This window comes from Eubalaena glacialis, chromosome 9, assembly GCF_028564815.1.
Source record: "Eubalaena glacialis isolate mEubGla1 chromosome 9, mEubGla1.1.hap2.+ XY, whole genome shotgun sequence".
NCBI lineage: Eukaryota > Metazoa > Chordata > Mammalia > Artiodactyla > Balaenidae > Eubalaena > Eubalaena glacialis.
The window spans coordinates 70,714,024-70,735,866 of NC_083724.1; the positions used below are offsets into that span (position 1 = coordinate 70,714,024).

Genomic DNA, 21,843 nt, shown 5'->3' on the forward strand with positions numbered 1-21,843 from the left:
TCCTCTAGATTTTAGTAAGGGAAATTCACATTCAGATTCAATGGACACTTATCTATTAGCCGCTTTGAGCAAAGCATACACATTGTCTCACTGAATCCTTTAAGAGTCCTGTGAGGTTGGCACTTGGCAAAGAATAGGCAATCAAATATCTTTTGAGTGAATAAATGCTTGAATAATTTTATAATTCAGAAAGAGAAGGAGTTTGATTATATGCTATGTATTATGGACCTACCCATAGGAGTTAAACAAAATAACATAGATGATTAACTCTATTAATAGAAAGGAGCTTATGATCTATTCTTATTGTTTCTACATTCTATTACTTATTACCAAAAATATAATGAGAAAAATCACTTTCCTCGCTGGAAGTATCTCTGGCTAAAGGTTAAAAAAAAACTAACAACCTACAGGGTAGAGCTAACTAATATAACATTTCTATCAATACATTACTAGGATTTCTATTTTGCATTTAAAAGCTGAGTTAGCTATATGCAAGGCACCAGCTCTCTTCAGGGTGGGGAAAAGCAGAGCTATGGTAATACAAGAAAAGAAATTACCGAGGTTAAAAAAAAATCTGTGACACATTTAGTCTATGCATTTTAATAAGAACTACAGTTTAAAAAGTGCAAAGTCAAATCCTTTTTTTCCAGTGAATACATATTAATATAGATGAACACAATCGGGGAAACGGCTGCCTCGCAAAATTATTTCCATCCTTCACAAAGAACTATTTCCCTTCACAGGGCTCCCACAAATGTATGCGTTTTGTTTTTCAAATTTAGTTCACTGTGTGTTCCCCCACCCCCAGCACCTGGAATAATGACCAACTCCTAATAGATGCAGAGTTAAGTATTTGTCTTTGAATGAATTTATACACTTACTGAGCATTTACTATATAACAGGCATTTGGGGGATGCGAGATCGAATATGTTATAGTCCCCATCCACACAGAGCTAACATGAATGATTAAATCTAAACAAAATGTGCCCTTCCTCTTTCTGAATAATTCAGTCCAAGAGCTACTGGTGACCAAGCAAAGTAGGCAACAGCAGGAGAGGAGAGGGCAGTGACGTGAGGAGGAGCATCCATGCGGTGGCTCGGAGCCACTAAAAAAGAGCTTACTCCTTCAAGAAATGGCTAAATCCACGGCTGGGACAAGGAAAGTACAAAATGAGCCTGGAACATCTGGTAGCAAAAAAGTCAGGAAGTATGTAAAGACCGATCACAGCAGGTCAAAAAGACACAGAAACCAGATTAAAGGGCCTTCCACTGACCAAATCAGGACAATTTAAGCGTGGAAACAAATGTAACAGATTATAACTCACTAAAAAAAAACATATATATGCATGTGTCCATGATGATATATAATAAATATAAGAATAAACTTAAATTTGAGGAAGAATGGGATATTTACATTTTCTCTATCTCCCAATAAAATACTTATTAATTACAAAGAGAAAAAAAAAGTAATTTGCAGTGGAGAAGCCTGGCAGACACCATCTGAATCAAGTGATCAGAGTAATATCGCAGTAGTAATGGAAGGGTACAGTGGAAATCATGATTGTGTGACTGGCTACAATGAGAAAACCCAGTATCACTTCTGGAATATTCCTGCCAGAGATGCATAACCTGAATCTGGTCATGAGGAAATGTCATACAAACCCAAATTGAGGGCCATCTACTAAATAATTGGCCTGAAAAATTTCAAGTTCATGAAAGTCAAGAAAAGACCAAGGAACTATTCTCAGTTGAAAGAGACCTAAGAGACATGACAACCAAATGCTACAGATGATTTTAGACAGGACCCTTTGGGTACAAAAGTAAAGGACACTAGTGGAACAATCTGCAGAACTTGAACGGGATCTGAGGAGTAGAGGTTGGTAATACATCAATGCTAATTCCTGATAGTATTACCACGCTTAAATAAGAGAATGTCTTTGTTTGCAGAAAAGAAACACTAAAGTATTCAGGGATGATGGAACATCATGTTAGCAACTTAACTCTCAAATGGTTCAGGAAAGAAAATCTCTTTGTACTAGTAACTTTTCTATAAGTTTGAGATTATTTCAAAATAACAAAAAAATTGTAAAGTACATACAAGTACTCAGAAGAGCCCCAGGTCTCAATCTGTGCCCAGTAGACTAAGGGACCCTGGGAAGGACATCAAAATCCGAGGGTGTCCAAGAAGCAACCTCAGTCTGTTCAATTTGCTCCACTTGGTTCTCTCTCTAAGGACCCATATCATGCTAAGAAGAGCTAAATTGCACCATATTCTTCTAAGTGGACTCTAAATACCACTCCAAAAAGAACTAAGGCTTTCTAATAACAAGTTAGATTTGTCAGCTAAATCAAGGCTTTCCTAATATCAGAAGAGGCAGCAGTTTGCTTTCAAAAATGCCAAATGAGGTTGCATTTTTATACCACGCACAAAAACAAAGAAAACAAACAAAAAACACATGTGATCTGAAGTCCTAGTTCATCTCCTCTCCATTAAAACCAATTGTTTCTGTTGAAGAAAAAGACAATAAATTTGCAATATAAATTCAAAGATGTATTTGGAAACAACTTATCTATGGCTTATTTGGGAAAATCTGCTCACCTGGTAGAATCTGTTGTAGAAACAAAACAATTTTATATACATTTACTTTGACCATCTAACAGATGTACACAAAAGGCCAAATGAGAAAACGTTGTTTTTGCCATCCTTGGTCTTCAGAAGCCCACAGAGCTTGCTTGGAGTAAGATGGGGATGGGGTCCAGTAAAAAAAGTTTCTGGCACCCCAGTAAAAGAAGTGAATGCCTCAAAGTACTGCAGCTTTTTCTCCTAAAAGCACAGCAGGGCAGCCTGGACTAACAGCTAGAAATTTCTCTTTGTTTTTTTTTTCTTTCTTTCTTTTTTTTTAAGAAACTGAGCTGGGTTATTTTAGTCCTCTGAGAAGATGAGACTGTATTATCCCCTGAAAACTCACGAAGAGTGGAGTTTGGTAGAAAGAAAGAAAGAAAAAAAATCCAGTGTTCATTCACTGTATACCCAGCATCTGGCATTAAGTGTGGCCCATTAATATTTTAAAAAGTACTTGTACTTTCTCAGGATAAGGCAAGTGCTAAGCTTAAAAAAAACACACACACACATATACAGGTTGGTACCTGAAGACAAAGGACAGGACAAGACTTAGCAAGACTTAAGAAGGTCCTCTCAAACTCGATTTTCAGAAGAAAGGGATATCAGTTTTGTTCAGGGAATTTCAATCTATAAAGCAAGAAACTAAAGGATAAAAATCTTCTGCCAGAAGTTTTCTAGGACTTGAAAGGCATCTTGGATTTCCTAAGCCTATCCTACCTGTCCTAGATTCAAATACTCTGAACCATCTTCAGGTCATGTATCCTATGTATCCTGATTGTGGTGTGTGTGTGTGTGTGTGTGTGTGTGTGTGTGTTGTGTGTATATGTGTGTGTGTGTGTGTGTGTGTGTGTGTGTGTGAGAGAGAGAGAGAGAGAGAGAGAGAGAGGGAGGGAGGGAGGGAGGGAGAGAATCTCAAGAAGTCAAAAGCAGCTTCCCCAAAGAAGTGGCAAGCCAGCCTCAGTAAGCTGATTCTAATAAAATGTATTACCAGCCAACTTTCCAACCCTGAGGAGAAAATCTTTTAATATCTAAGCACTCAAAGAATCACTCCTACCCCATGACTTATTTGCATCTCTACTTTCAAAAACCTGGGAGATTACAAAGTTATTTGTTGACTTTATTAGAGCCATTTTCACATGCTGGTTAATGCCAAGAAAAACCACTTCTAAAGTCATGCATACCCTTGCTATTCAGCTGAAGAAAAAAAAAAAAAAGACTCCAAAAATTATGCTTGTCTCTAATTTATGGAAAATGAAAATGTAACCAATCCCCACAGATAAATTTATGCTGGCTTAAGAAAGTTTGGGTGGTAAAAGGAGCAAATTCCTAATTATCATTTTCTTCACACAAACTGGATTTTCAGAAACAGGAAAAATACAGAGAACTTCAGTCTACGAAGCAAGAAACAAAAGGATAAAGTTGGCTACAAGCAGCAAACACACAGCTCTACTCTGACAACTTATCTAGCTCGTCTTCAGGAAGGGGACTCATGCAAGATTGTCCTAGTGGCCCGAAGGCAACTAAGAGAAGTCACCCTGGAGGTTTGATTATTTTTAATTCCTTGTCTCTTTTAGTCCTATTTTCAAAAGAAAACTAACATTACTCTATGTTGTATAGAAAGACTATAGAAGAACAGTGCACGACAAACAACCCTGACTCTGCTATCCCTTGGTTGGCCAGTCATTTCAGTATTTGATTCCTTAGTTTATTCATCTGTAAAACAGGGAGCTTGACCTATTATATCAAAGAATCTCTTCAACTATAAAACTGTAAGAATATGCATGTTTTCCTCACTTTACAAATAAGGAAACAGGAGAACAGAGATTAGTAATTTGTCCAAAGTTACACAGTTACAAAGTGCCAGTGCCAGCATCTGGAAAAAAAAAAGTCTCTTTCCTAACAAAGTCTGCCCTTTCAACTGCTGTGCTATATTCTCTTCACCAAAATAAATCAGAATAAGGTGTTCAGAAAAGCAAGCAGTTCCAAAAATGGGCAGAAGACCTAAATAGACATTTCTCCAAAGAAGACATACAGATGGCCAACAAATACATGAAAAGATGCTCAACATCACTAATCATTAGAGAAATGCAAATCAAAACCACAATGAGGAAATCACCTCACACCAGTCAGAATGGCCATCATCAAAAAATCTACAAACAATAAATGCTGGAGAGGGTGTGGAGAAAAGGGAACCCTCTTGCACTGTTGGTGGGAATGTAAACTGATACAGCCACTATGGAGAACAGTATGGAGGTTCCTTAAAAAACTAAAAATAGAACTACCGTATGACACAGCAATCCCACTACTGGGCATATACACTGAGAACACCGTAATTCAAAAAGATACATGTACCACAATGTTCATTGCAGCACCATTTACAATAGCCAGGACATGGAAGCAACCTAAATGTCCATCAACAGATGAATGGCTAAAGAAGATGTGGCACATATATTCAATGGAATATTACTCAGCCATAAAAAGGAACGAAATTGAGTTATTTGTAGTGAGGTGGATGGACCTACAATCTGTCATACAGAGTGAAGTAAGTCAGAAAGAGAAAAACAAATACCGTATGCTAACGCATATATATGGAATTTTAAAAAGTGGTACTGATGAACCTAGTGGAAGGGCAGGAATAAAGACGCAGACATAGAGAACGGACTTGAGGGCACCAGGGGGAAGGGGAAGCTGGGATGAAGTGACAGAGTAGCACTGACATATATACACTACCAAATGTAAAATGGATGGCTAGTGGGAAGCAGCTGCATAGCACAAGGAGATCAACTTGACGCTTTCTGACCACCTAGAGGGGTGGGATAGGGAGGGTGGGAGGGAGGCTCAAGACGGAGGGGATATGGGGATATATGTATACATATAGCTGATTCACTTTGTTGTAGAGCAGAAACTAACACAACATTGTAAAGCATTTATACTCCAATAAAGATGTGGAAAAAAAGTAAAAAAAAGAAAACCAGTGAGAAAGCTACCACCTATCACAACAATCCATACAGTTTTATTATTGCCTTCAGGGTTGATTAATCAAGGGCGACATTTATCTTTGTGCCTGTGAGACATTCACCTCCTGTGTTGCTCTGTAATTCAGAGGCATTTTTTTTTTTTTTTTTTTTTTGACTGTGCCGCGCTGCTTGCTGGATCTTAGTTCCCCAACCAGGGATCATGGCCCCTGCAGTGGAAGCATGGAGTCCTAACCACTGGACCGCCAGGGAATTCCCAGAGACACATACATCTTTAACCTCAATGCATTTTCATTTAAGAAAGGTAAATCAGAATAAAGATTTAACTGTAACATGTTTTTTCAATTAAAAAAGAGAAAAGAACTGAAGCCAAAATTGGGAGTATGTATATAAACCACAAAAATCCCTTCAGGAGAAGAATAGAAAAGACGCAAGAACAGGATTCAGATAAGATCATCCCAGGGGACAGTATACATAAGAAGAGAAGCCCAAGAAACGACCCTGGCAGAGGTTATGATGGACATATGAAGCCCTTCTTCATCAAGAGGAGGAACAGAAATCTAGGAAGAAAAAAATACAGAAGGGACATAAGGGAAAGAAGGCTCAAGAACTAGTTCCAGCCCTAGCCCAGGGCCCTATGTCAAGAGTTAAATCAGATAAAAAGTGTATCTTAAAACTGGAACAAAGTGGAAGGCATTCTTATTAATAGTCACTGTTAAGATCTAGAGGAACCCTGATCTGGAGCACATTGATGCTCTCTTTACCAAAGCACTCAGAGCTCAAAATTATCAAAAAGGAAAAGTCTACTTTACTTCATCATTACTCTAAAAAAATAATAAATCACCACCCATTGTGTGAAATTCACAATAGCAAGGGCTACATTATTCAGCTGGTCTTCCAGTTTTTGTAGCCATGTCCTTTCAAAGGGTTAGCCTGGTCTCTTAGTCACTGACATTTGAAACCCCTGGTTTAGCACAGTGGTCTGACCCCAAAGTCCTCTTGTTCCCTGTGTTTAAAACAGAACAAGAGGCCAGGCTAAACCTTGAAAGGACATGGCTACTCAAAACTGGAGAACAAATTTTCAAGAAAGTTTTATTTATTATTTCCCTAGAAATAATAAATCATTCCTGTCCAGAATATCTTAGGCAAGATAGTTTTGTTTTAACATCAAAATCACTTTTTTGTCTGGACCTATAAATAGTGCCATAACTGTAAATGGTTGTCCGGATGGTGCACTGCACAAGGATGCTTGGCCAAGGGGATAAGAACTAGATGAGATCAAGCTATGCTCACACTAGCCATGCCATGTTCCCCAGGCTAGGGCTTCAAGGGGCACACAGAGGTGGAGGCACTTATTTCTAGTTTGCCCAGAGGCCATGGACACTGTATGGGCAGACTTCTGTCTCTATAACCCACTCAAATTCATCTCGAGTCACCAAGAGTTCATGTTAAGACTCAAATTTGCAAGGTTAACCAGATTTTTATTATATTCTATTTTTACTCAAACTGTAGTTGAATGAACCAGTTTGTTTTATGGATAAGGCATCCTTATTTTACTCAATGTTTCCATTAATAAAGCCTTTTTAGATTTAACCATTTCATATTACTCACAGGTCCCCAATCTACCCTACAAGGGTAAGAAAGGCAAAAATGACATTTACAAAGACAAGTTACCAAATCTACACCTATGATAATCTATATTAAAATATAAATTTTTCCAGATAACAGATCTAATATGGCCCGTCCCATTGTAAAAAAAAACAAACAAACAAAAACAAACTAGACCATCATACTTCTGTATTGTCAGAACCGTTAAGAAACAACCTCAGTGACTTCCCTGGTGGTCCAGTGGTTAAGGGGACACGGGTTCAATCCCTGGTTGGGGAACTAAGATCCCACACATGCTGTGGGGCAGCTAAGCCCATGCACCGCAACTATTGAGCCCGCACACCACAACTAGAGAGAAGCCCGCGCACCGCAACTAAGACCCGACACAGCCAAAAATAAAATAAATAAATAAATATTAAAAAAAAAAAAAAAAAAGAAACAACCTCAAATTTGTGAAAAACATTTCTTTTGTTCCTAATTTCATTTATAGCATTTAGGCCTTAAGCCAGTAACTTTGTGAGAAGCTGAGAGCCTAAGGAGAAAAAAATAACAAACAAACAAAAAACATAGAACACATTACTGGTGACTTCTCAACAAACAACCACAATTTTTACATCAATCCTTTGAAGTGTGAGGACACGTTTTTAAAGAAAAAAATAAAGTCAGTCATGTAGTTTAAAACTTATACAATTCATGTTTAACATATTAAGTGTAAAATACAAACATTTTGTGGGAGCTTATCTACATGAAAAATACAATATAAAATACAGTAGTTACAATCACTAGAGGGATTATAAACAGTTTCTTCTTTTTGCTTTTCTAGAAAGTCTACATTGTTCTAAAGTTAGCACATATTTATTTTAAAATCTGTTAAAAAAAAAAAACAGATTCCTTCTTGAGGCAAAAACATTGTTGTTTCTAGCAGAACACCATTATTATGTCAAAGTCTTGAAATGGAAATCTTTCACTTTCACCTTTCTAGGTAACAAACAAAGCATAATAAAAAACTATAGAAAAAAGAGGTCATGTCAGTGAATAAAGCAATTATTTGCTGACTGCTTAACTATGTACCACATTTTATTTAATAACCTCAGGTGGAAGGAAGGGGATAATTCAGATTTATACCAACCTAAAGCCCTAGGTAAATTAGCAGCAGATCCAAGAATTGAATTTGTGCCTTCAGATTTCAAATCAAACATTCTTTATATCGCACCATGGCCGTGTCCCTTGTGGAATAAAGGGTATTGTATGAAACCACCTACCATTTGTCCTCACTCCTCTAAAATGAAACAAACATCTATTTTAAGAGTTTCAGACATTTATTTTCTAAACTGCTACCTACAGATCCTGACCACTGTCAAGTTTTCTTATAACTTACAGAAAAAAAAAAATTTAGAAAATAAAGTGTTAATCGTAGTTTCCCTTCCCCTTTTCTACTCCCTAGCCCCAAATTGTTTTTCTTTAATATTATAGAATATGAACCCAAAAAATATCCAGTGGAGACAACCAACACAGCAACTCCTTTACCATTTTAGAAGTCTGGGAACAGACTAGGATATATTAGATAAACTTTCAATGCAGCTTTGAAACAAGGGCATAAAGAACTACCTGAGCCAAGAAGGCAGAGAGAAAGTGAACCAACAGTTTTCAATTACAGTATTTTTGTATTTAAAAAGAGAAAGAATTGTTCATATTTTAATTTGAAATTCTCAAATTTTTTCCCCCTTTCTGTTCATTTCTTATTTTCTTGGCTTTTTTGTGCATTAGAAACAGGAGCTAGGGGCGGGGTTATGTGATGGTTTTCTTTCAGATGTTACAGCATTTCCTTTCAAGACTAAACTAAGGTTCCTACGCATGGGCAGCTAAACTGCTACTCCTGAGATGTCGGCAGAAAGCAGCATGGCATACCATCCAACACTGACAGCTTAAACACTTGACAGAGCTTTTCCTATTCCACACTCTAGGAATAAGCTACCTGTTCCGTTTCTTTTTCATTTAGCCTTTGCTCAACTTATGCAGTAAAAATATCTGAGCTTTGGACTGAGTGAAAAGTGTGCTCCTATTTTTCCCCTCCTTACTGAAAAGGTAAACAGGTAATCGGGAAGAAAGGAACAAATGAAGGCAGGAAGATTTATACCAGAGATGCTTTTTGGTGCATATTTTCAAAAGTCTTTAACTGTCCTTCAAACAAATTATGCGACTTTCAGAAGATGTTAAACCGTAAATTAACCACTAAGTATGCTGGGTGACATAACTTATACTATCATGATCATACTTTGTAATTGATCTCATAACTTGGACATTCTAGTTATCATTTATATGTATGTTCTACTTTCATGATTTAATTTTACAGACTTCTGGTGGGGGGCAGGGGGGCAGGAGCCAAAGAAATAGAAAGAAGAAAATACCAAGTATGACATAAAATTGACCTCAATTCTGAGAAACAACCGAACAGATGAGGCTGCCTGCTTGATCTTACATTTATTTAAATAAATCACCTTTTATCAGTGCTGGTGAAAACAGCAGCATCCTTTTATCTTTTGAGGCAGACGTTTACAGGATGATATATATCGAAAAATAACAGAAAGGCACACTTGTCCCCAAACAAATATCCAAAAATCCAGTGAAGCTGTCCAGTAACAGCCACTAAAATAATTTTCTATGTATTATTTTCTTTGAGTTATTTTTAAAATAAGCAGCCAGCTATCCATCTCTGGGCACTGTAAAGATGAGTTTGCCACAAAAGCCACATATTTTTAGAAGCCAAAGTCTTGATAAATCGGTTCCTAAGAACATAATTTCTTACACGCTGGAGAATGCCTGAAAATACAGACCTTGGTTAAAGAGGCTTCCGTATCTTTTTGTAACCTTTCCAAATGTAAGTATGTGGGATGAGTATTCATAAATTTAAGTTGAACTGAAACATTTAGAATATTTCCAATTTAAAATACATTAAATTGCGGTCTTTGAAAGGAAATGAAAATGGCTTTAAACATATGAAAAGATGCTCATCATCACTCATAAGAGAAATGTGAATTAAAAATGAGATATTTTTTCACTCATCAGATTGGGGGAAAGATGTTTAATGAATCACTGTGGTGGAGAAATAGGCACTCTTACACATTGTTGATGCAAGCATAGAGCAGCATAACATCCTTGGCAGGCAATCTGTAAATGTCTATCAAAATTTAAATTCCACTTTGCCCTGGAGCCACGATTTTACTCCCAGGAATTTATCCTACAGATACACTCATCCATGTGCACAAATAACTATATAAAAGGTTATTCACTATAGCATCATTGGTGGCCTGAAGAAAGGCTCACTATATGTCATTTTGTATTGGATGTGTATTTATCTATTCAAAAAAATTAAAATTTGACAGGAAGAGAATGTGATCTGTACTGTTTAGAAATTCAAAGTGTTCTGAACTCCCCTACAAAAGGAAATACTAAACCATCCTACACAAGATTCATTCCAGAATCCTGCGATAAGATGCTACGTTCAGATGGCTTGACATGGCTGCATTAGTGAAAGCTCCTTATCATAAGATCCCTTTGGCCCTTTAGTAACCAAAACCCTTTGTTGGGGGGTCCACGGTGGATCTGATTTCTACTTCACAATAAGTAGTGCTTCAGAAAGATTCCAATTTACTCCTTGCAAAAACATATCAGATATAAATGCAACTGTCACTTTGAGAAACAGGACTGCATTATGCTGCAGACTTAACACAGACTGAAAGCATGTTCCCCATGTCTTCTCCAGCAAATCTTGCCAAATGGGCGTCTGAAATGTCCTATTGAAACAGGTGGTGTCTGAACAGAATTGGATTTCTGCCTATAGAAACCCTAGTTCTAACAACTGCTGTGGTTAGTTTTAATTTTCAGTCCTCAAAATTAACTGCTGGCCAGTGATTCAGAAATAGACTGAACAACACGTTTAGACTTTGCCCTGTTTAATTGAGGAAAGAAAAAAAGAAAAAGAAAAAAAAAAAAGCCCACCAACACCCTACCACCATCCTATAAAGAACAGCAGAACCAAAGCAGACCACTTGATTTCCAGGCCAAAAAAAGGGAGCAGCTGTAAAACAAACTCAATTCTCCAAAGATGATTGCCCCTTTTGTGCTTTCTTCATAGAAGCACAAGGATGCACATATATACTTGCCGAACATACTACTTAGGAAATCTTCTTAGGGCTTTGAGAAGCTTTTAATCTGCTAGAAATTTAGAAGTAAGAACAATGGTAAGAACACCTAATTTTTCTAATGAAAACGGACATCTTAAAAAAATGATAATCCAAAAAGACCTGTGTTTCAGTTTATACATGCAAAATACTAACAGCCAGAATGTAAATTCCTTGAAGAAAGATACAATGGGCTATATACACTAATATGTATAAAATAGATAACTAATAAAACCTGCTGTATAAAAAATAAATAAAATAAAATTCAAAAAAAAAAAAAGATACAATGGGCCAATTCCCTTTAAACCCAACATGTGTCCATCAATGTGCTGATGACACTAACCGGTGCTAAACACATACGCCTGTGAATAAAGCTAGAGTAGCTTACACCAAATAACAAACCTTTTCCACTGTACTTTTAAGTGCTTGATATAAAAATGGATAGAACTCTGATTTTCTAAACCAGCAATCAAAGGAAAAGGAATCAAGGGACCGGGTATCTACTATGAGCCACACACCGTGGCTACACATTCCCAATGAAGAAAACAATGTCTTGTCCATTTCACGGATGATAAACTGAGATTCAAAAGAATGTAAAAATTTTCCCAGGGTAATTCAGCTAGAAGATGACAGAGATGAGGTTTTAATTTAAATCTGCCTGATTTCAAAATATTTCTAATTGTATCATACTCCCTCCCAAAAGAAAATTTGGAGAGACGAGTTAGTAAAATGACAAGTTTCAGTTATATGACAAACACTGTATCGTTGCTTTGCCAACACCCAAAAGAAAAACTCATCCTCTTTCAATCAAAAGTAATGGATGTCAAATCCGTCTGCATTTTGTCTGTATGACTGAATTCCGGCTATTAAGAAGGTGATCAAGTAAACAGAAAATCATCTATTGTGATCATAACCCTTTAAAAAAATCCTGACATCACAAAGAGCATATTTGAAAATCCTTCTACAGGGATTCAACAGTTCATTTAAAAAAAAAAAGAAATATCTCAGTGAAAGTGAGAGGTGCTTCTCAATGGGATACATTTGGTCCTTTTGCTTAAAACTCAAGTATAAATAGATGACATTAAGTCTTGCCCTCAGAAGTTTACTGCTCCCTGTCCTCTACCTCTCCTACCAACCAAAGAAGAAAATGAGACCTCAAAACGAAGGCATCTCCTCCCAGTTCTCAGGCTATTATTTCCCATTTTCTGACCTCTATCTTCTTTTTCTTACATAGGCCTGAGAGGAGCTAGCTTGTAAACCAAATCTACAGTTTCCCTAGCAAGTTCCAATGACATCCCTCATTTAGAGAGAACTACCTTCAGGGTCTTGTAAACGAACTCATTCCGTATTTCAATATTCTCAGAAAATAATATGCTTAAATCCAAAAATGCCCTTCCCACGAAAGTTTTACTCTTTTCTTTGCAAGCAAAGATAACCTTAATTTTAGGGAGCTAATCAAAAGAACACAGGGTACATTTCTTCCAAGGCGGAAGCACACCAAGATTTCTCTGATAGTATTTAGAATAGAGTTACAACGTTAAAAAAAAAAAGAGTGAAAAGAAGAGAATGTTATTGACCAAAAAAAAGTTGTCATATAGCTATAGAATTATAGGCTATGAAATAGAAGAAAAATCTGCAATTTTTCAGGATTCTTCTGGCAAAACATTCTTTGGAATCATTTGCTTCTGAGAGCTGAAAAGCATTTTTCTAAGATGCTGCCAGCTCTAAAAACAACCTTTCTGATCTCTTGAAAAGCCAAGTTCTACTTTTAATAGTGCTATGTACTTTTGGTTTCAAAGAAAAAAGTGAAAGAGAAGGAACTACAGCCAAAATGGTAAGTTTACCCTACTCATGCCTCAAGCTGTACATAATGATTTCACACAGTACTTATGAAGAAGGGATCAAATTTTTCCTTTAAAAATAGAACATATACCTCTATGTCACATATGTAATGTTTAAGTATAAGGAGCAAAAGCACCCCCCTTTCACTCCAAAACCCAGTCAAAAAAAAAGTTTATATGGAGAGACATAGTCATGAACAGGAGATCTCTAATAGACATCAGAAGCAAAAGTGACAAAAGCAAAAATAAACAAGTGGAACTACATCAAACTAAAAAGCTTCTACACAGCAAAGGAAACCATCAACAAAATGAAAAGGCAACCTACAGAATGGGAGAATATATTTGCAAATCATATATGTGGTAAGAGATTAATATCCAAAATATATAAAGAACTCATACCAAAAAACCCCAAACAATATGATTTTAAAATGGGCAGAGAATCTGAATAGGCATTTTTCCAAAGAAGATATACAGAGGGCCAACAAGTATATGAAAAGGTACTTGACATCACTAATCATCAAAAAATGAAAATCAAAATAAGCTATTACCTCACACCTGTTACAATGGCTATCCTCAAGAAGACAACAGATGGTAAGTATTGGCAAGAATGTGGAGAAAAGGGAGCCCTTGTGCACTGCTGGCAGGATTGTAAATTCTACAGTGCAGCCACTATGGAAAACAATATGGACGTTCCTCAAAAAATTAAAAATAGAGCTACATATGATCCAGCAATCACACTTCTGGGTATATACCCAAAGGACATTAAAAGAGGATACTGAAGATATATCTGCACTCTCATGTTCACTGCAGCATTATTCACAATAGCCAAGCTATGGAAACAACATAAGTGTCCATCAACAGACGAATGGATAAAGAAGATGTGGAGATATGTGTGTGTGTGTGTGTGTGTGTGTGTGTGTGTGTGTGTGTGTGTGTGTATGATGGAATATTATTCAGCCATGAGAAGGAAGGACATCCTGCCATTTACAACAACATGGATGAACCTTGAGGACATTAGGCTAAGTGAAATGAGTCAGACAAACTGTATGATATCACTTATATGTGCAATCTGAAAAAGTTAAACTCATAAAAACAGAGGCTAGACTGGTAGTTACCAAGGGCTGGGGGGTGGGAGAGAAGGGGAGGTGTGGGTCAAAGAGCACAAACTTCCAGTTATAAGATGAATAGGTTCTGGGGATCTGATGTACAGCATGGTGATTACAGTTAATAATAGTGAATTATACACTTGAAATTCGGCTAAAAGAGTAAGTCTTAAATGTTCTCATCACAAAAGAGAAATGGTAATTACGTGATGTGATGCAGGTGTTAGCTAACGCTATGGTGATAATGATTTTGCAACATACAAGTGTATCAAATCAACATGTTGTAACCTTAAGTTATATGTCAATGGTATCTCCATAAAAGCTGAAAAAAAAAAGATTTCTAATAAAATCAAAATGGCTAAGTTAGTAACACCATGATAGGTTCCATTAACAATGATAAATGTTAAAATGTTAAACAAGGTACTATATCCAAAAATCTTGGTAAGACAAAAAATGTTTATTAGTTCAGATTCTCCCATTTCCATAAAAGACTATTTTAATCCTCCCATGTGAAATGGACAGAATCTATGGGATTACTAGTATTTTGAATGGATTTTTTAATTTTACTACAAAATTTACTAGAATCAGTCACTTAAGGAACTCATGTCAAATAACTGGTGTGCTCGAATATTTCACATTTCAACTTATTATTTTAGAGTTGTCAAGACACAATCTAAATCTAACAGGGAAAAAACATGCAGGCTTCAAACAGCACTTAAAGAAACACAAAGAAGGAAAGTTAGAAGTCAAGGAGGATAATTCTGAGATAAAGGCTGAGTGGAGAAAAAGACAGAAATCTACTAGAGACCTTATCAGGATGCAGTGCTGCACTCTGCCACATTATCACTGACCTGTAACCTCTTCTCTGGCTCACAAACAACTTTTGAGTACTCTGAGACTAAGTGGATGTTTTAAAAAGTTCTTGTGTCATATTTTCTTTTTTTGACGACCCTTATCAGAAGCCTGATGTACTCAAGCTCCATAATTCACATGCTCCAATTACCTACCTAACTTCATACTCAAGAGGAATAATCAGAGGCATAAAATGCCACCCTCATAAAAAGAAACATAATGGGAATGATTAGGATTTAAAATGGACAGGCTCATTTTTAAGGGCATAGCCATAGATAAGTAGCACCCACACTGTGCTCTAGATAACTACAAAAGAATCAAATAGGGTTTGTTTAAAAAAATTCCTTAATAAACATATAATAAATCCCTACCTTCAAAATGAGTTGTATTACAAAAGCCCAGTTCTTCACGAAGATGCATTTCCCCACAAAATACTACAAATGGTCATTCATTTCCAAAGCTGGCCCATCAATACCTATTTAACCCATAATCTACCGACATACAGTATAATGTGGAATGAAATGTGGTAAAAGTACCTGTAACACTTCAAATGCATATTAGTATCAATAGTTCAGCTGAGAGGACAGGAGCTTGGAAAACAGATCTCAAAAAAATGGACTCCAGGGGTTACACATAACCCAAAATGTTTACACAATTATATATATATGGGTGGTTTTCTTATGAGAGGGTCCACAGCTTTCCTGAGGTTCTCAAAGTGGTTATTCATATCCCCATAAAGGGAAAGGGCTTCTGTGCTATATAAAATTCAATTCTTCCCTACAAAGCCCTCAGGTAGAGTTTATCAGTGAAATGAGGCATCTTGAGAAGTTATGGTCTACACATGCTTACATATAATGATAAGCTCGTGGATGAAAAACTATCAAAAACCTTCCAGTAAAACTAAATGAAGGAAATCCTAGAGTAAAGAAGGCACTGCAAAAAAAAAAAAAAAGGAAAAAAAATGTATAACTAAAAAAACAGAAAAGAATGCACTGCAACATTTTACGGGGTCTGAACTGCCCATATAAGATGAGACAGGAAGTTCATCTGAAGTACTCAATAGAAGCTGATGATCCTAGTAGTATCCAATGTAAAGTAGATTCTGACCCATCAACAGTGTTTGTCTGTACAAACTGCAAGCAAAAATTCCATATGTTTGTGAGAAATTCCACTTAAAAATCTTTCCCCATCCTAGCCAATTCACCCGGGCACTATATTATCATTATCTTAAAAAGAAAAATCCATCTATTACCCACACACAATTCAAACAAACAAAAATGTGTTTTTAAATGACCCAAACAAGTAATTTGAATGAGTACACCTTTTCTATTCATTTTGACCAAGAAAATTTGGATAATAACTCATTTTCATATATTTTTGATGTAACTTTCAACTTTAAAATTTTTCTGTACACTGATGTAACACAGTTAAGGCATTGTTCTTTTCTTAATTGAGGATAGTTTGGTTTTAGATTGATGTTGAAATAAAGTTGAACTGCATAGACTATAAGGCTGTTCTAACCAACAATGTAATCTCAGACTCATACCTACTTAAAATATTGTTTAATTACCTCTTCTTCTCAAACCATGAGTCCACAGCATGGTCATTAAGTTGCTTCATTTCTTTTACCTCTCTCAAAACATTATTGTACTTCTTGACACACTAGCAACTAGTTTTCTATGGGAAGGCTTTTCACAAGCCCAGCGTCACGTACCCCTCCTGCCTTCAGCAACTTTCTTCTGAACTCCTCTGTGGGGTTGTTGAAGGTAAGCTTTTCACAGCGGAGGTGATTCACTGGTGGATGGCCTTCAAGATGCAGGAATAAGTCATAATCAAAACGAACCTTCTTAGGTTCTTCCTAGAGGTTAAAAAAAATAAGAAGGAAAACAGAGACTTAGGCATAAATAGAAATTTAGAAAGCAAAGGTTTACTCCTGATAAGGATCAGAAAAGACTCAGACTACAGCATGGGGAACTCTACTCGACGCTCTGTGGTGACCTAATGGGAAGGAAATCCAAAAAAAAGAGGGGAGATATGTATACATATAGCTGATTCCCTTTGTAGTTAGTAGAAACTAACACAACAGTGTAAAGCAACTATACGCCAAGAAAAATTCATTCAAAAAAAGGAAAAGAAAGAAAAGAGACACAGACATCTAACAGCTACAGTGTCAAAGAAGGGGAAGTACTAGGAAAAAAGTCATCATGGAACTATCTACAAAGCAAAATGGAAACATCTGAAAAATTAGTTTCTTGTCTTAGAGGAAAACCAAAAAGAATAAAGTCATCATCTTTCTTGCAGTCTCTCAAGTGGTATGACACCACCAACACCGCCATCCAACTGGAAACCTAAGACACCCCTGAAGCCACTCCTTCCCCTTCCCACTCTACGGCCCTACACCCATCATCAACGGCTGACATTTTCTCTTTTAAATACTTCTTGAACAAGCCGTCTAACCCATACTGCCATGCTCTTACTCATTGCTCAAACTACTATAAACTCCTTCCTCTAGTAGTTCTTCCTACTTCAGGATAGATGATCACTTTCTTCTTCATTCAGGCCTCAAAACTGTCCATATGAAACAAAAATCTAGCCATTTTCACTCCTTGATTAAAATTTCACAAGTTCCCAATGCCATTAGAATAAAAATCTGAGCTCACCTAAATGCCACATAGGATTTTCACAATCTAGCTCTTGGTTCCATGTCTCACCACACCCCTTCCACCCATCTGGTGATCCAGCCACACATTGTGGTTGGTTGCTTCCAGAATTTACTCATTCTAGATTAACTCTGGGTTTCACCCTTGCTTTACATTACTACCTCCACTGCCGACCTCCATTCCTCTACTTTCTGCTTTACCTGGATAACTTCTACTCATCCCTCTCCATTCAGGTTTTATTTGGGGGAAGCCTTCCTTGAACTCCACTCCCAACTGCTTCTCCTCTGTTCTGTGTGCCTCTCTCTCTTATCCTTGAAACATCTTAGAATAACTGTCTTATTATCTCCCTTTACCCTGCTAAATCATAAGATCTTTGAAAGTAGGAATAATGGTTGAGTCCTCACTGTACCCTCAACAACTAGTTTAGTGCCCCATGCATAGTAGCAATGCAATAAATGTCTGTGAAATGAATGAAAATGTGGCATTTTCCTGGAGGACAAAACAGCACCATATCCAAGAGAACACAGTAATTATAGTTCCATGATACTCGAGTTCTACTCTCCAGCCATTACTTTAGCTGGCTAAACACCTAAACCTCTCTACAGACAGATTCTCAGGCATCCAAGGGGAAATGAATACTGAGGATAATAATAACAATATTATGTATTTAACATTTATCTCATTTAATTCTCATAGCTCTCCTTTGGGTGAGCTGTCAGCTCTGTTTGGCAGAGGAAATTGAAGCACTTAGAATTTATTACTTTATATAAAAACTCCCTGTGTATTATAGATATTAACCATCTCTGTGAAATGTTACTTTTTTCATTTGTCATTAGCTTTGCCATTTTACGTGTTTTTGATAACAGCTATTTATTTTTTTTAATAATTGCTTTACTGAGAAGTAATTCACATACCATAAAATTCACCCATTTAGAGTATAATATTTAGTGGTTTTTAGTATATTCACAGAGTTATAAAACTATCGCCACATTCTAATTTCAGGACATTTTCATTACTCCAGAAAGATATCTCAAACTCATTAGTGGTCCAACAGATCCCACACCCCCTGGCATCACTAATCTACTTCTGTTTCTATGGAGTTGCCCATTCTCGACATTTCGTATAAATACATGAACATACATAAAATACACACACAATATGTGCTCTTTTGTGACTGGCTTCTTATACTCAGCATGATGTTTTTTAGGTTCATCCATGTTGTAGCATGTGTCAGTTCCTTTTTATGGCCAAATAATAATTTATTATATGGGTATACCAGGTTTTGGTTATACATTTGTCAATAAATAGAAATGTGGGTTATTTCCATTTTGGGCTATTGTGAATAATGCTGCTATGAACATTTGTGTACAAGTTTTTGTATGGACATACATTTCCATTTCTCTTGGCTATACACCTAGGAGTGGAATTTTTTGGGTCATAAGGTAACTCTGTGTTGAACATTTTTAGGAAATGCCTTACTGTTTTCCAGAGTGGCTGCACCATTTAAAAATCCCACCTGCAATGTATGAGGTGTTTATGGTTTTTTAAAACACAATATTTTCTAAAATTACATAGTCAAATAAAACAATGTTTTTCCTTTTTTAAAAAAGAATTCGTTATATTACTAACACATGATGAAACAAAGTGATCTGAACCCAGTTCTTTTGACTAAAAAGTCTTAGCACCGAGCGTGTGGAGAAAAGGGAACCCTCTTGCACCGTTGGTGGGAATGTAAATCGATACAGCCACTATGGAGAACAGGATGGAGGTTCCTTAAAAAACTAAAAATAGAACTACCATACGACCCAGCAATCCCACTACTGGGCATATACCTTGAGAAAACCATAATTCAAAAAGAGTCATGTACCACAATGTGCACTGCAGCTCTATTTACAATAGCCAGGTCATGGAAGCAACCTAAGTGTCCATCAACAGATGAATGGATAAAGAAGATGTGGCACATATATACAACGGAATATTACTCAGCCATAAAAAGGAACGAAATTGAGTTATTTGTAGTGAGGTGGATGGACCTAGAGTCTGTCATACAGAGTGAAGTAAGTCAGAAAGAGAAAAACAAATACCGTATGCTAACACATATATATGGAATCTAAAAAAAAAAAGAAAAGAAAAGGTCATGAAGAACCTAGGGGCAGGACGGGAATAAAGACGCAGACCTACTAGAGAATGGACTTGAGGACATGGGGAGGGGGAAGGGTAAGCTGGGATGAAGTGAGAGAGTGGCATGGACATATATACACTACCAAATGTAAAACAGATAGCTAGTGGGAAGCAGCCACATAGCACAGGGAGATCAGCTCGGTGCTTTGTGACCACCTAGAGGGGTGGGATAGGGAGGGTGGGAGGGAGATGCAAGAGGGAGGGGATATGGAGATATATGTATACATATAGCTGATTCACTTTGTTATAAAGCAGAAACTAACACACCATTGCAAAGCAATTATACGCCAATAAAGATGTTAAAAAAAAAAAAAAGTCTTAGCACCTGAAACTGTCAGAATGCAGGCATTACCTACTACAAATTCATGGTTTTCACCTCTTCATCCAAACTTCCCCAGATCATAGTCTCCACTCATGTACTCACTACCTCTCACTTCTATTACTAATCTGGCATGAAACTTGCTCCTTCTCTCCTTGATCAGGGTGCCATTCTCTCCTGGTTTTCCTCACACTTACTGGCATTCCTCCTTAGTTTTCTTCACAGGTTTCCCTTCTTTCTTCATTGACTCTTAAATGCATTTACCTTTTTGCAAAATTCCCTAGGGAGACAACGCCCATTCACAGGGAGTTAGTTCCTCCTTCATGACAGTGACTCCCCTGCCTCCAGCCCAGCTCCCACTTGACTGCCATATGCTTGTGTTCCAGTCTAACCACACCTCCACTGGGGTGACCGGCAGCAACAGCAAATTCATGCATTATCTTAAACTGAAGTTATCTTCATGTGTCCTTTCTCCTATACTCTATATCATGACAAACAGAAATCTTAATTGCTTCCCAAGGGTAAAATACACAAAAGTCATCGCTAACGCTTCCTTCTCCCTTACTCATCACAGTCAAATGGTCTCTGAGTTCTGTTTAGTATTCCTCCTTAGGAACTCTCAAATCTATGCCCTTTGCTCTAGTCACGATAACTACTGCCTTAGCTTAGACCTTCATCACTCTTCATCTGGTCGCCTCCCTGTTTTTGAACTTACCCCTTTCTACCTACCACAATGACAAGAGAGTGACCTTTCTAACACAAAAATCAGATTACATCTTCCCATTGATATAAAAGCCTTTAACGGCTCATCATTTTCTACAGGATGAAATCCCACCTCCTGGTAATAACCATTATAGTCTTTTAATACCTTTCCTGCATTGCTTTTGTTCTCTTACTCTACCTTGTCCTTCCACAATGTTGAAGCACTTGCTGTTCCCCAGTGCTTCATATTATCTCATTCATTTTGCCTTTCACATGTCGTATTCCCCATTGTCTAAAATGCCTTCCCTCCCAGCATACTTCCGTCCTTTATCTGGTTAGTGCAAACTCATCATTCAAGACCTAGCTGAAGCATGAACTCCTCTGAAAAGTCTTCCTAACCCTCCCAACCCCATCTGAATTAGACATCCCTGTTACAGCATTCCTTTATTAATGTAATGATCCAACCATTTTTATTACTTACTTGTCTTTCCTCCAAATTGTAAAATAGTCAATACAACCTTAGAATTATTTTAAAAAATAAGAAGGGCCATTTTCTACCTTACAATTGGGAGTGTAAATTGGTAAAGCCTTTGGGAAAACACACTGGCAATATCTATCAACATACTAAATGCATGCAATGTTTAACCCAGTAATTCTACTACTAAGAATCTCTTCCACAGAAATATTCAAATATGTGTGCAAAGATATATAGACAGGTATAGATGTAAAATAAAATGTTCATGGTAGCATTGTTTATAATGGCAAAAAAACAGGGATGATCTGCATGTAAGTATATCA

The 21,843-nt window shown here is 36.9% G+C and overlaps 1 protein-coding gene across 4 annotated transcripts in view; it reads right to left on the reverse strand.

The window, feature by feature from the left end:
* MLLT3 (MLLT3 super elongation complex subunit) overlaps positions 1-21,843 on the reverse strand; it is a 250,965-nt gene that overhangs the window by 82,052 nt on the left and 147,070 nt on the right. For all 4 annotated transcript variants that reach the window (XM_061199095.1, XM_061199093.1, XM_061199094.1 and 1 more), the window contains exon 4: positions 16,898-17,041. In XM_061199095.1, coding sequence (XP_061055078.1) covers positions 16,898-17,041 — 144 coding nt within the window. The remainder of the gene's footprint in view (positions 1-16,897; positions 17,042-21,843) is intronic.